This window comes from Prenolepis imparis, unplaced genomic scaffold (genome assembly GCF_030444845.1).
Source record: "Prenolepis imparis isolate NDT839.2.m4 unplaced genomic scaffold, iyPreImpa1.0 SCAF_3, whole genome shotgun sequence".
In the NCBI taxonomy this organism is placed as follows: Eukaryota; Metazoa; Arthropoda; class Insecta; order Hymenoptera; family Formicidae; genus Prenolepis; species Prenolepis imparis.
In genome coordinates, this window is record NW_028141161.1 from 5,870,649 (window position 1) to 5,885,524 (window position 14,876).

At 26.5% G+C, this 14,876-nt stretch overlaps 3 protein-coding genes across 6 annotated transcripts; 1 reads left to right on the forward strand and 2 right to left on the reverse strand.

The window, feature by feature from the left end:
* The first annotated feature begins 2,388 nt into the window (after window positions 1–2,388).
* Window positions 2,389–3,960, forward strand: LOC145933805 (uncharacterized). The gene has a single exon (XM_083033796.1). The coding sequence runs from the start codon at window positions 2,611–2,613 to the stop codon at window positions 3,598–3,600; it is 990 nt and encodes a 329-aa protein (XP_082889922.1). The 5' UTR covers window positions 2,389–2,610; the 3' UTR covers window positions 3,601–3,960.
* Window positions 3,961–5,735: 1,775 nt separating this feature from the next.
* LOC145933806 (deubiquitinase DESI2) lies at window positions 5,736–11,033 on the reverse strand. 3 transcript variants are annotated; one of them, XM_083033798.1, is made up of 8 exons: window positions 10,970–11,033; window positions 10,582–10,710; window positions 10,004–10,217; window positions 8,446–8,640; window positions 8,217–8,289; window positions 7,978–8,071; window positions 7,711–7,852; window positions 5,736–6,781 (listed from the first exon to the last, which is right to left on the reverse strand). In XM_083033798.1, the coding sequence occupies exons 4-8, from the start codon at window positions 8,569–8,571 to the stop codon at window positions 6,605–6,607; spliced, it is 612 nt and encodes a 203-aa protein (XP_082889924.1). In that variant the 5' UTR covers window positions 8,572–8,640; window positions 10,004–10,217; window positions 10,582–10,710; window positions 10,970–11,033; the 3' UTR covers window positions 5,736–6,604. The 3 variants fall into 3 exon arrangements, with proteins under 3 accessions (XP_082889924.1, XP_082889926.1, XP_082889923.1); XM_083033800.1 differs by having other exon boundaries at window positions 10,976–10,994; XM_083033797.1 differs by lacking the exon at window positions 10,970–11,033 and having other exon boundaries at window positions 10,582–10,947.
* A 798-nt stretch (window positions 11,034–11,831) lies between these two features.
* Window positions 11,832–13,847, reverse strand: Jagn (jagunal). 2 transcript variants are annotated; one of them, XM_083033801.1, is made up of 4 exons: window positions 13,573–13,847; window positions 13,071–13,212; window positions 12,612–12,827; window positions 11,832–12,237 (listed from the first exon to the last, which is right to left on the reverse strand). In XM_083033801.1, exons 1-4 carry the CDS (start codon window positions 13,662–13,664, stop codon window positions 12,109–12,111), a joined length of 579 nt encoding a protein of 192 aa, XP_082889927.1. In that variant the 5' UTR covers window positions 13,665–13,847; the 3' UTR covers window positions 11,832–12,108. The 2 variants fall into 2 exon arrangements, with proteins under 2 accessions (XP_082889927.1, XP_082889928.1); XM_083033802.1 differs by lacking the exon at window positions 11,832–12,237 and having other exon boundaries at window positions 12,722–12,827; window positions 13,071–13,096; window positions 13,189–13,212.
* Window positions 13,848–14,876: the final 1,029 nt, after the last annotated feature.

Here is a 14,876-nt window from a genome sequence, read left to right on the forward strand (position 1 = left end):
ATACTATCATTTTGATTTCGCGTTTTGTGCAATATTAAATTTTTATTCAGAAAAAATGAATATAAAATAATATATCGAAAATATTTCGCGCAAAATTGTTTTAATAGTAATGGGTACAACAAAAATATTGATACGGTGCTGCAACCTAAAGACATGGCGGACTGCTGAAAGGTCAGCTGAAAAAGATCAAAGGTTCCGACGCTGTGTGTCCCTACTGTATATAAGTATACTGTGGTACATACGAGATATTAATAATATATATATATATATATATATATATATAGGTATATACACATGTATGTGTATATACAATATATCTTTTTTTTTTAAACTACTACTTTGAATAAAAATATTATACATAAAAAATAAAGAATGCTTTTTTTTCAATTTTTGAAGAATTCTAGTATAATATTTCAAGAGTCCTCCGTTATAATATTTGGCAAATTTCGAAACATCGAGCAGTGTGTATAATTTCTCTCTCTCTTTCTCTCTTTCTCTCCTCTCTCCTTCTCTCTTCCTTTCTTCTTTTTTCTCTTGTATGCAAGCATTGAATCTCTCTCGAGGCTTATTATTTTTTATTTTACTTTTCTAACTTGTTTTATTTATGTGACAAATGCGGCTTTTTCGCATTTTTTTATTTTTATTTTATATTTTTGAATGTAATTTTATTAGATTAATGAGATTTTTTACGATTAAAATGACACCAATCACAACATAAATCAGATAATTTTTTATTAGACAAGTAATTAAAATTTTAACATATTTTAACTCAAAATTATCCGATTTATGTCGTGTTTGCGGTGTCATTTTAATCGCTAAAATTTCATTAATCCATTAAAATTATTTTCAAACCGATAAAATGCAAATTAAAAGTTTTAGTTTTTATGTTTACAATCGTGATTATTGTAGATAAGGAAAGATTCCCGATGACGTCGAAGCGAGAGCGAGAACGAATAAAGAACAAGCGAGATGACGTATCATCAAAGAGTTCCGAAGTCTCTCTCGCGAGGTTCCCTTTAAATATAATCTTTCATATCATATGTCATGTTACTATAGAAAATACAATTTTTGTATTTCGCATTTTATCGAGTTGAAAATTATTTTAATGAATTAATGAGGTTTTTGCGATTAAAATGACACCAAACACGACATAAATCGGATAATTTTTCATTAGTTAGTAATTAAAATTTTAATTACATTTTTAATAAAATTCATCCAATTTATGTCATGTTTGGTGTCATTCTAATTAGGAAAATCTCATCAATTCATTAAAATTATTTTCGAACCAATAAAATGTAAAATAAAAGTTATAGTTTTTATTTCATAAGATGTTTATCTTCTCGACGTGCTAGAACAGCTCAGAAAGATAAACTGATTCGAAAATCGAGTCTTCCTGCGAAAGCAAGAGCGAGACCGTCAACGAAGAGCGAGCGCGAGAAGACCTATCATATATCAAAGAGTTCCGAAGTCGCTAACAATCGGCTTTCCCCATCTATAGCAATTCATATGAATATAAACAGCTTATAAATAAAAACTTAAAACTTTTATTTTACATTATATCAGTTTAAAAGTAATTTTAATAAATTAATGAAATTTTTACGATTAAAATGATATCAAACACGACATAAATCGGGTAATTTTTAATTAAATATGTAATTTTAATTACTTGTTCAGTGAAGAATTATCCAATTTATGTTGTAATTGATGACATTTTAATCGCAAAAATGTCATTAATTTAATAAAATTATAGTATATTTAAAAATATGTAATATAAAATATAAAAAGTTTAGTGCAAGAAAGCCATTTATTGTCACATAAATAAAACAAATAGAAAAATAAATAAAATAAAAAATAATGATAATAATGAGAGAGAGAGAGAGAGGGGGGGGGAGGGAATGAGAGGGAGGGAGAGAAAAAGAGAGAGAAATATATACTAAATAATATATATATTATATAAATTTAAAAAAAAGTATATTAATAATAATAATCTCTAAACAATGTTTTAAAGAGATTACAATATTCAAAATATTTAAATACGATAATTATATATATATATATGTATTTTTTAAATTTGTATATTATTTTAATTTTAATTTTTTAAATTTAATTTATTTATTAATAATTATTAATATTATTATTGTTTTATTATAATTATATTATTTTTATATATTATTTTTTTTATTTATATTAGTGTCATTATATAGTTTATATTCAACATAATTATAATAATTATATATTCATATAAATAATGAGATAGGAATTTGGTAAGGTAAAGTCGGTAAAATGTTCTTGTTAGTTATCCTCCGTACAGGTTGGAGAATAACTAATATAATCATTACCGACCGTATGACGGGCCCACCGAGCCCATTTGGTAGACAGAAATTTACCCAGGGCTGACCGTCTTTACTAGTACCTAGTCTGTGGTTTGGGTCGCATAGCCCAAACACACAGTTCGGCCTCCTTATCTCTATTCTTCATGGTTACACCCAAGAAATTTTGAAAAAAGTAAGTTTATCCCCGGGAAAGCATCATTCACGTTTTGTATCCAGTTCAGAAAATTGCTTGGAAACGGAGGGAGGTGATGAGAAGTACAAAATTCAAAAAACTAGAATGGAACTAAAAAAGCTCAGATCGACTTTACTAAATCAAAGAGAAAATTCGGAAGGTATTACATATGCTACCAGTTGTACTCTTTTGTCAAAGCCAGCAATTGATCATAATTCGAACATTGAGTGGAAAATACAGGAAAATGATGACAATAATGACACAATTCATATCGTCTTACTGGACTTAGAAACCAATGGTTTCAGTGAAGAAATTCTGCAAATTGCTGCAAAGTGCCAGGATAATAATTTTTCCATATATGTACATCCCGTAAGTGAGATTGCGGCCACTACAACTGCCATGAATGGATTGAGTAGTAACTATGGCGATCTTATGTATCATGGAAAAAAAGTATCCTCAGTACCATTGAGAGTCGTCCTAGGAGAACTACTTTTATGGCTAAAATCTTTGGAGAAGAAATTATGCATAGCTACTCATAATCTAGCATTCGATGGTCTTAGATTATCCCGAGCAATGCAAAAATATTCTTTAACAGCAGAATTTGCAGAGGTCATTTCAAGTTTTGCGGATACTTTATCAATTATACGAAAATTCACCGGACGAAAGAGCAAAGGATCGTGTACCATAACTGGTCTTGCAGCTTCGCTCTCAATACCAAGTACTGGAGCTCACAATGCTATTAATGATTGTGAAATACTGCTAAAAATCCTTTGTAAATTGAAAATTACAAAAAGTATGATTCTAGAAAATGCAATATCTTTTAACACAAAAATTGAACAGTGGACAGCCCTTGCTAAGACTCAAGAACTTTTGCAAACATTAACACCAATGACAAAATACGTAGGAAAATCTATTCGCAAAAAACTTGCAAAAAGTGGACTTACTATGGAAATGTTGATGAACGTTTATAAAAAAGATAGTGTTTCTGGTATTCGTGCTCTATTGAAGCAAAAAATAGAAACCAAAGAAATGGAAAAATTACAAGCTCGTTCTATACAAAATATTATCAATTATTTCATTGACACCAAAAAATAAAATAATTTTGTTGTTATTTATAAGATATAATTTAAAACTGTTTTTAAATATATGATAATATACGATAATAATATTTATAAATATATATATATATTTCTTAATTTATATATATATATGTATAAATTTGATTTTTTTTATTTTTCTCAACATTACCATTAAAAAAAAGTTAAAATGTCCGGAGTTTCAAACTTCTCAGAGTATGTCAAACTTCGTGCGCATCGTTTGAGAAATAAGGTTATGCAGTGTTGCCACGTTTTATCATCGATATTGCGTCAAACCGATAATCAGTTATTTTTTAATAATAATTTCAAAACGAGCAACTAAATCGTTTTAAAACTTTGTGGGAACATTTTTACATGTATGAAGAATATAATAAATCAAATTTTTATCATTGTTTTTTCATAGTTTGTGAATAATTTATTACCTGTCTCTTGAACGTTTACATAAGATCCTATGTTAAAATCGCAAAATTCAAAAATTAATAACTTTTAAAGAAGCAAGTAAAAAAATTTGAAATAATTTATGACGATTTAGGACGTTATTAAGAATGTTTAATTAAAAATTCACGGCGCTCTCATTGATTGTAATATATCTCCAATACATCCTTAAATAAAAAAGAAAAATTTTGTTTAAAGGTAGCCGAAGGGATATAGATTTTCGTTTTCAATCAATTCGCTCGTCACTCTAGAAATCTCTAGAGGACTACGTCACCACACAGTGACGTCACTACCACCTCTATCAAACATTTATATATACAGGGTGATTCATTTTAATCTTACAGGCAAATATCGAAAAATATGGAGAAGATACGAAAAAATATTTCATACAAAAGTTGTAGGATTTCGAGGGGGACATCTGATGGTGACCTTGACTTTGACCTTGAGGTCAAATCCTACAACTTTTGTATGAAACATTTTTTCGTATTTTTCGAAATAATTAAAATGAATTACCTTGTATATATACAAGGTGTCCCATTTTAAAAGATCTACACAAATATCTCTCGAACAATGCATTTTAGAAAAAAATATTTCATTGTCAAACAAAAATTATAGATTTGAAGAGGGAAAGAAGTTGACCCTACTGTACTTTTTCCTAATTTTCAAGGTCATTTAAAGTACCTTCTTTGTTTTTTTTTAAATAAAACCATCAATTTTTTTTTTATATAAATCGATTCCTCGCAATTTTGAGCGTAAAAAGTTTATAAGGATAAGATTGCAAAATAATGAATAGTTTACGAGATATTTGATACTTAAATTTGACATAATTTTACACACATAAAACTACAAAATATCTCGTAAAATATTCATTTTTCGATGATCTTACCTCAATACTTTTATGCATAAAATCGATGAAGTAAATGTTTTATGAGATATTTCATGGTTTATGTAAAATTATGTTAAACTAAAGTATAAAATATCTCATAAACTGTTCACTTTTTGACCATCTTATATCCTTGTAACTTTTTATAGTGAAAATTATGGGAAACCGCAATTTATATAAAAAAATTATAGTTTCATTTAAAAAATCATAAATGACCTTTAAATGACCTTAAAAAGCGTCCTTTAACTTTTGTCTGAAACATTTTTTTTTTAAATGCATTGTTCAAGAGACATTTGTATGGATCTTTTGAAATAGGATACGCTGTACATATATACAAGTGTTAATATTTATATAAACTATCCAAGATTGAATATTTTAATATCAATTTATGTTCGAACTTCGCTTTGCATTGATTTTTATTATAGGTAACTTTTTAATAAACAATAATGATTAAAAATCTTTTGAAAATTATTCAGGATCTTGGGTTTGACAATATACCAAGGTCATGGGGGGGGGGGGGGGGTCTTAAAGTAAATATCTATGAAAGCTAAAAACATACACGTGCACGAAAAATCACCTGTTACTATCGTATTAACATTTAATAACGAATTCTTTGATGAATTTAGAATCGACTCTTCTCTTAGAAAATATAAGAAAAATCAATTTTTGATTTGTCATTTATACTCTTACACCTTCATAATTAAGTCGTAATTTCGAATTTAATTAAAAGCAAACTCTAATTAATTTAAATAATTAAAAATAATACTAAATTAATTAAATATTTTCATATTTAAAGTTAAAATAAAATATTCTAATTTTTAACTATACTATTAGTGTCTGAATATTAATTATGCAATAAAAATTAATATTAAAGCTTAATATTAAATTAATAATTTTAAAAATCAGGAACAGATGAGAAAATATGTGCGTACGAACTTGAGTACGAAAATTTCACATGATATTAGCCAACTATGATTACTTATAACTCAAAAAACTTAACATTATCCTAGTAGAATTTTCGCCTCTAATTCACCTTTAGAATATGCTATTTAAAATATTTAAGATAAAATTCTATATATAAAATATAAAATCTATGCATATATATATATAAATTATAGAGTAATTAAATCATTAAATATATATTCAAACTATTGCATATATTTCTTACATATAATGTATATATCTATCTGATGTTCATGCATTATACTTAAAAACTTAGTGCTTTACAGCTTCAAATGTAAAAAATAAGAAATAAAAACTTTTGTAAAAAATTAATTTTAGTAATTATTCTTCTAACGCAATAAGTTTTGTTCTCATTAACATACAAGTTTCTTGTTCATTACAGTTTGAATTCATATGTAATTTTATCTAGTTATTATATATAACTATAGTATCTTGACTGTATTATTCAACAAAGAACACATGCGACATTGCAGATTGCCATCTTAGGAGACACGTTGTAACAAAGGCAATCTTTTTTGGTATTAATTGTTAGCAGTCGCATTCAAGTGTACAATATCAAATTTGTACCTTGCTTCGACGGTTTAGTTTCTTAAATTTTCAAATCTTGGCAAAGTCATAGCTCTAATCAACATTGTTTTTTTTTTGTCATGTTTAGTATTACCTAGAATGTATAACTCCTACAGTATTTTAGCCCGTGCATCTCAACAACGTTAATTAAATGTTACAATGAAGTATCCGATGGTGGTGTACTTTCGTGATGACTAATTTGGCTAAGAGAGTGTTGCAAAGCATCAGGCGTCAGCCATTCCTTTGGTAAACACCGTTGAAGAAACGGTACACATGAACTGAAATATGCTAGACGATTTACCCAACCGGGTATTTCCTGTCCACATAGAATCTAAAATATATAATTTTTATTATATCATTTATCATAATACCGTATACAAGGTGTCCCATTTTAAAAAATCCACACAAATGTCTCTTAGAAAAATGTTTCAGACAAGTTTAGGATTTCGAGGGGGAAAGAAATTGGGGTTATCGACTTTTTCCTAAAGGTCAATTATCAAGGTCATTTGAAGGTCATTTATGTTTTTTTTAATGGAACTACTATAATTTTTTTTATATAAATTGATTTCCCATAATATTTATTATAAAAAGTTTATAAGGATAAGATAGTCAAAAAGTGAATATAGGAAATATATTTTATACTTTAGTTTAACATAATTTTACATAAACCATGAAATACCTCATAAGACATTTAATTTTCATCGATCTTACCTCAACATTTTTATGCACATAATAATAAGAGGAATCAATTGGTGTAAAGAAAACACATAGTTTGTAAGAAAAAGTATGTAATTTAAAACTAATAGCTATATACTTTTTTTTTACAAACAATTATGTTTTCTTTGCACTAATTGATTCCTCTCATTATTTGATGCATAAAAGTATTCAAGTAAGATGATCGGAAAATGAATATTTTACGAGATATTTTATAGTTTATGTAGAATTGTCAAATTAAAGTATCGAATATCTCGTAAACTATTCATTTTTTTGCCATCTTATCCTTATAACTTTTTATGCCAAATATTGCAAGAAATTGATTTATATGAAAAAATTTAAGTAGTTCCATTTAAAAAAACAAATGATCTTTAAAATCGTCCTCTAGGAAAAAGTCAGTAGCGCCAACTTCTTTTCCTCTCAAAATTCTACAATTTCTATTTAAAGCTTTTTTTCGTATTAATTTCAGAGACATATCCCTGGAGAAATTAAAATGAAACACCCTGTATATATATCCATTAATATTGTTTAAAAAAAATAATATACCAATGTGAACTGACTGCTGAAGTGGTTACAGTTTTTGTTCATCAAATGATAACGGTCTCCTCTAAAATCTTTGCCCAACTCTGTAATAATTCTTGAAACGTCTTCCTCTGTGAAATCTGTATATCCAATGTGAACGGATTGTCTATAACATAAAAGATGGCAAGGATTACACTGAGATTCATATTATATGACATATTTGAGCACTTATCTTTCTAAAGAGAGAGAGAGTGTCTTTATATGAAAAAAGAAAAATAATGCAAATTGCACCTGTATCTAAATTGTTCGCCTAATTCTTCGGCGACTCTTGGTGTGATTTCAAAAATGCCACTTCTTGGTTGTGCGTGTCCACCATATGCATATTCTGTAACAGAAATACATTTCAAAAATTCTTACATTTAATATTACATAATTCATGTTCTTGAAAAAAAATATATATATATCTGTATATTATTACTTATCCTTATATTTAATATTACATAATTCATAATTCTTCAATATATATATACCTGTTCCATATATTTCCACTCCTGAATGAAACACACCAAGACCAATTGGTGTAGTGTATTCATTTATCCAATACTGCAACAGAACATATGTTGAGTATATTTAATTTCTTATAATGCATCAATTAATTACAAGTAAAATTTATAAAATAATTCGAAAAATTTGTAACAATCACAATAAGTTTTAATAATATTTATTTTACTTGTTAATATGTTAAATATAATGGCTTACCATATCATAAACATTAAGAATGATCGGTTCACGTGCCACTTTTGGGATCAATTCCTCACTATCTTGTGGATAACCCAAACAACTAGGGAAAGAGAGATTACAATTAAGGCCCGAAGAAAACATCATTGGAGGCTTTGTAATCCACAGGATATAGTTGATTATTAATATCCTCTCTTTTTTTTCGTTTCTCTACACCTAACAAACAGATAAAAAATCTTATTTTATATATATATATTTTTTATAAAACTTCTATAAATAACATAAAAATACTATAACTACTATATTAATTACTGCATATTCAAATAAGTATTATACATATTTGTTGTATTAATAATTGTATTGTTAACTAAATATTTAAAGAAGTAAATTAAAAATGTTTTTAAATTATTTTTTAGCTTTTTGAAAATATTGTATAATATACTAAAAGTATAATACATAATATTATGTGTGTTCAGTATATCATATTTTATAAAAGTATAATATATAATATTGTTTCAGTATATATAATATCACATTTCATATTATTATCATATCAATTTCATTATCATAAATATTATATAAATATTATATAAATATTCTATAATATTCTATATTAATTAATATTAATACAAAAAAATATAAGGAACACTTTTTACCCTAAATTATGCTATTTTCAAACCACTGAAACTCGATGGTAATAAATGTAATTATAATAAATATTATAATTTAATTAAAATATGCTTAATCCTGTATTGACCCTATAGCTCTTTTGTCACACAAATTTAAATATTTGAAAAAAATGATATTACACTAATGATATTACATCACTATCATTCTAGAGATTAAGTTATCAATTTTAAAAATGTGTTCATTAAGAAATACATTTAAACATGTTTAAAACATTTTTAAAAGATAATCTAATGCTTCTTTTTATCAATACTAGTTAAGTTGTAACTACATAAGAATAATTTCTATTTGTTATTTAATATTATTATAATATAAATAAAACAAATATAAACAAACATATAGAATTCTGCATTTAAATATTACTTTTTATTTTATTAATAATAATTAATGTCTTAAAAAATTTTTCAGATAATATTTTAGATACAAGTACAACAGTAGTAATGGTACAAAACTAACTTTATGAGATATAGCTTGATTAATTTACATTTGATAGCAATATATTATAACATGAGACAATGATATATTTTATTATTTTATTACAATATAAAATCTTTCAACTGTTGACTAATCTTTGTAATGATACTTTCAAAATAATGTAAAACATATGTTCCAAATATATCATATCACTAATATCGTATCAATGTAACATGTAATACAAATATTATGAACTAATATAAATATATTATAAATACAAATGTAAATATGTAAACTAATGTGTTCTCTGACATAAAATAAATATTTTTAATTCATGTATTATTGCATTAGCATAATAAATAAATTATATATAGTTTGTCTTTTTTTGTTATATACTCAACTAATATTTCCTACATTATATTATATATGGAAATCATGATAACAGCTATATAAAGATAAATATGATATAATACTATACCTTTGTACAGCTATAATGCGGAATCGACATTAGCACATATAATACTTTGTATTTAATTACTAGATATATGTATATCCTTTATTACCGTAATATTATATTACTTCTATGTTTTAATTTATTTCTATTTTGATTCCAATATTTTAATATTATTACTAATGGCCTTCTCGTTAACATTAAGTATTGCACATCATTCTAATATAATCATCTCCGACAACTGAAAAAAATTTGTTAATTATATATTTGTAATGCAAGAATAATATTCTTCATGTAATATTAAGAATATAGATATCTTCCAAAAATATTAGATATCAATATGTTTATATAAATTGTATCTACTTTAATTACACAATTAATTTATATAGAAATGAAAAATACAATATTACATCGGAATAACATTCTGAATTAAATTCCTCAAAATGATGCTTTAAGATATCGACATTTTATCAAACTTTGACACAACATGCTGAAGTTTTATAATATGAGCTTGATATCATACGAACTATCATTATAAATTTTTTAAACAATTTTTCAATTTTATTATTCTCCTCTTTAACAGATGATCACTAAATGTCACTCACTCTTCACTTGGTTTCCTGTTTTAGCTAAAAGAGGTCTATCCGTTTTATTTGCACTTTCCTTCCTTAGGTTTTTTGCTTGCTCACTCTTTAGCACTCGACTATGTATCCATCTCATCTCAATTGAAAGTTCTAAAAAAGAGTGCAAACAAAGTTTATCCACTAAAATATCTCACTTGGTATCAGCGTTTAAGCTTAAGATATCAGGTGTTGTTGATATTAAAGTTGTAGATAGGAAATTGTACGATGATCGTCTGATCATTTGATTATGATTGTGATCTGTTTGTATTGTATTATATTTTACAAAATCTCTCTCTCTCTCTCTCTCTCTCTCTCTCTCTCTCTCTCTCTCTCTCTCTCTCTCTCTCTCAATTGTGAGAAAAAATGTTACACGAACGAGTCCTCGTACACCACAATTGACCACAATGCTTTCGTACACGGACTCAAGAATATATACAGATGTAGCGCTAGCCACCCCTAGGGAGCTTTCCAGCAAGAAAGCATAGATGACACAAAGTAACGTGATTGGCTATCGAATAGAGAATTTTTAAAGTCCCCAAATTTTTTTTATTTAACAGCCAATCGTGACATTGCGTTTATGTGTGTTTCTTGCTGGAAAGCTTCCCTTGATAAGGGTAGTGTTTATTGTTATCTAAATAAAATTGTATAGATGATCATCTAGATGAAATTTTGGCGTCATCTTATCTTTATATAGATAATAAAAATATGTATTATCAATATCTGCATTTTAAATGAAAAAGTGTTATCTTTACTAAATTAGAATCTTATAAATTAAGATTTTAATACATAATTATATCTTATAATATATTTTTATATCCATTTTTTATATATTTTTTTTTATAACTGTTTATATAAACAGTCTTAAAAATAATATTATCTGGAAGTTGTCTAGATGAATCGCCATATAATTTTATCTTTTATCTAGATATGTTTAAAACAAAATCATCTTTATCTTATCTAAGATGAATTTACATATTTTCTCATCTCATCTTTATTTAATTAATTTTAAAATCATCCACAACACTGAGGAAAAGGGAATAAAAAATATTCACCAAGAAGCAGGTACATATTAGCAGATAGCAATAGATATTATTTTCTACTTTACATTAACAGCAAATATAGCAATGGAAAAATTAATTTTTTAAATATAAAAAATTGCGAAGGATTAATATAATCATCGGTCGATAAATATTACTTATTTGTGACATATACTTTCCAATAAAAACTCATAATCTCATTGAAAAAATATAAATCTAATTTGTATATATTTTTGTATATATACATAAATATATTCTATATATATATATATATATATTCTCTCATTTGCATACATTTCTCATACATTTTTCACACATTTTAGATACTATTTTGCATAACAATTATATATATATCTTTGTTTTTTAACGTAAATAATAAATATGAATGCTTACATTCTAAAATATATCTGTAATGCATATATCTTATGCAAACTTATCAAACTTGACAGTGTTCATAGTCGCTTTTTTGGGTTCACTCCATTTTTTTGGCACTTCGTGTTTTCCAGGCAACCAATAGATTCCAAGAAAAGAATAAGGAGAAAAAGTGAACTTGTGAGGCTAAAAGAATAAATGCGTACCAAAGTACGCCATATGGTAGATCCTGAAAAATAAATTATATAATATTAGTATGGAATTTGTTTTTGTTTAAAATCTAAAACAAAAAAACTGTTCTTTCTTAATAAATAAATAATGCGGTTCTATTTTTTGTTATACAGTCACTGAAGATGATTCAAAGTGGGACCAAACATTTAATTTTTAAAATAATATAAACAGTGCTTAAATTAAATTATTTAGAAGTTTTTTATTTATGTCTTTATTCTGCATTTGACTCTTATTAGCTTTTTCTTATACCTATATTGAATAAATAAAGTCTTGCAAATATCAAGCCAAATAAAATTAAAAAATAAATTGTGGCACAATTCCACTTAATAAAAAATTTAGTACAGTTGACAACTCTAATAAAAATAATCATACCTTCCACAAAAAAATATCTGCAGATTCACCCACAGTTAAGTATGCCAAGACATCCTTAAAATAATACACAATGGCATATATCAGTGGACCATATCCTAGTAAAATAATACCTATCATATATCTCTGCAGCGTTTTAATTTTATTTCTTTTAATTGCTGAGAGAGCGAGAAAAGATAATAACAAACTAGTGCACCATATATATTCCCACCATAATGGCTAAAATAGAAAGAAGAATAAATCAATTAGATGACAAAAAGATTTATATTATGAGTAAAGAGAAAATATGTAGAATTTATCACATTTTTTCAATATATGTAAAATTTAGCAAAAATCAAAGAAATTTGTTAATAATTTTGTTATATTTACTACTAAAATATCCAACAAAATAAAGCACAATTAGTCTATATATTCTACACATTTACAGGATTGTGTATTTACAAGATATATTATTTATTATACCTGTGGTATTTGTAGCTCTTCTACTTCTAAAATAAATATGTCTAGATAATCTAATATATCTGCAGAAAGTTTAGCAAGCATGACAAAAAATAATAAGTAGTGAAAAAATATACAATACTTCAGTCTTGATTTATTTGTTGCACTGAAAGTAAAAATAATGAATATTTTTAACAAGAGATATACTCATATTACGTACTATACATATGTATGTGCGTATAAAGCTTTTTTATAGATTATATTATTTTATAAATTGTATTAATGAATTAATATAAATCTACTTCTAAAGTTAAAGTATCTAATTAATACATAGTAAATAGTGATAGATTGTACTCTTGAGTATTTGTTCAGTGCTAACTTATTAAATTGTATATATTTAGTGTAAAAAAATTATAGACATATTTAATCAAATGGAAATTGATATTATCAATTTGTAAATTTCAAAAATTAAAAACTAAAAAAAAATTGTATATAATTTTTTAAAATTGTATAAAATTTTTCTCACCTAACTTGATAGTGTGTCGCAATTTTTTGCCTATGATTATAATCGCTTCCATCTGTTCCTAAAGCTTGGGAAAGCGTCATTTTCGAAGCCATAATCGGAGTTGGTGCGGAAAACTTTTCCAAGTACGATATGAAACTCGTACAATCTGAGAACTGAAAGCCGAGGCAATTTATATCACAGTGTACATCAGCGAATATATTTAACTATTTTTAAACTTTCCGCAGCAAACGAGAAAATGAGAAGGTCTTGTGTCTTGGAATACCAAATATTACCTAGTGCGAATGTTAGTTTCACTCGGTGAACTTGTGGCGCCTCGAGACTGGATTATTTAGAGTCCCTAAAAGTTCCTAGAAGATAAATATTAGCAGAGAGAAGCCTGAGAGAGATCTCCGCAAAGTTAGTCCCCCCACTTTGACTTTTGTAATTTTTTTTTTTTACCAATCGTTTGGTGGTCGTTTGGTAGTGTTTGGTACCGCATTAAAAACTTTTGGTGGTCTTTCGTTTTTTTAAAAAATCAATTTCAAATTTTTACCCTTCTCTTAGCCCCCCAACTTTGACTATTGTAATTTTTTTTTTACCAATCGTTTGGTGGTCGTTTGGTAGTGTTTGGTACCGCATTAAAAACTTTTGGTGGTCTTTTGTTTTTTTAGAAAATCAATTTCAATTTTTTAAGGTACCATTTTATGCGCAGCGTACTGCCGCAGCAATTCGCTCCTATTGGTTGAAGTACAATTGAATGAACAGCAAAGGCAGCAAAACAAGAGAACACGCAAGATGCAATTAGTTGATTCTAATTATTATTTCAGTTATTATTGTTGATATCAATAATAAATTTTAGGAATACAATAGATAATTATGAGAATAACAAGTAAAAACCGTAATCTTAACCTTAAAATAATAAAAAAAAATGAAATAAGGCTATAGCACACACTTTCCGTAACCGTAAACATAAGCCGGTATTCATAGTCCGTTCTCATTTCAAGACCGTCTTAAGTAATGTCTTAAGATGCAAATACGGCTCTGTGATTGGTTAATCACATCTTAAGATTGTACTTAAGGGCTAGTCTACAATAGAGTCGTAAGGTCGTAAACGTAAGAAATTGACCAATCACAGTTGAATTCGAGGAGAATAATCGACTGTGATTGGTCAATTTCTTACGTTTACGACCTTACGACTCTATTGTAGACTAGGCTTAAGACAGTCTTAAGCCAACGGCACACGGTACGATTTTTCGTACTGGATCTGTTAATATTTAGTAATATATTAAAAATATACTAATGAGAATGCAGCATTTCTAGTATCT

Coding starts and splice junctions, on each gene's coding strand:
- LOC145933805 (XM_083033796.1), top strand. CDS start 2,611: ATGGAACTAAAAAAGCTCAGATCGACTTTACTAAATCAAAGAGAAAAT.
- LOC145933806 (XM_083033798.1), bottom strand. CDS start 8,571: ATGATGTTTTCTTCGGGCCTTAATTGTAATCTCTCTTTCCCTAGTTGT. Junction 8,290..8,445: donor TTCTTAATGTTTATGATATG/GTAAGCCATTAT, acceptor GTTCTGTTGCAG/TATTGGATAAATGAATACAC. Junction 6,782..7,710: donor TCAGCAGTCAGTTCACATTG/GTATATTATTTT, acceptor TATATATTTTAG/ATTCTATGTGGACAGGAAAT.
- Jagn (XM_083033801.1), bottom strand. CDS start 13,664: ATGGCTTCGAAAATGACGCTTTCCCAAGCTTTAGGAACAGATGGAAGC. Junction 13,213..13,572: donor GCGACACACTATCAAGTTAG/GTGAGAAAAATT, acceptor TTTTACTTTCAG/TGCAACAAATAAATCAAGAC. Junction 12,828..13,070: donor AAGAGCTACAAATACCACAG/GTATAATAAATA, acceptor TTTCTATTTTAG/CCATTATGGTGGGAATATAT.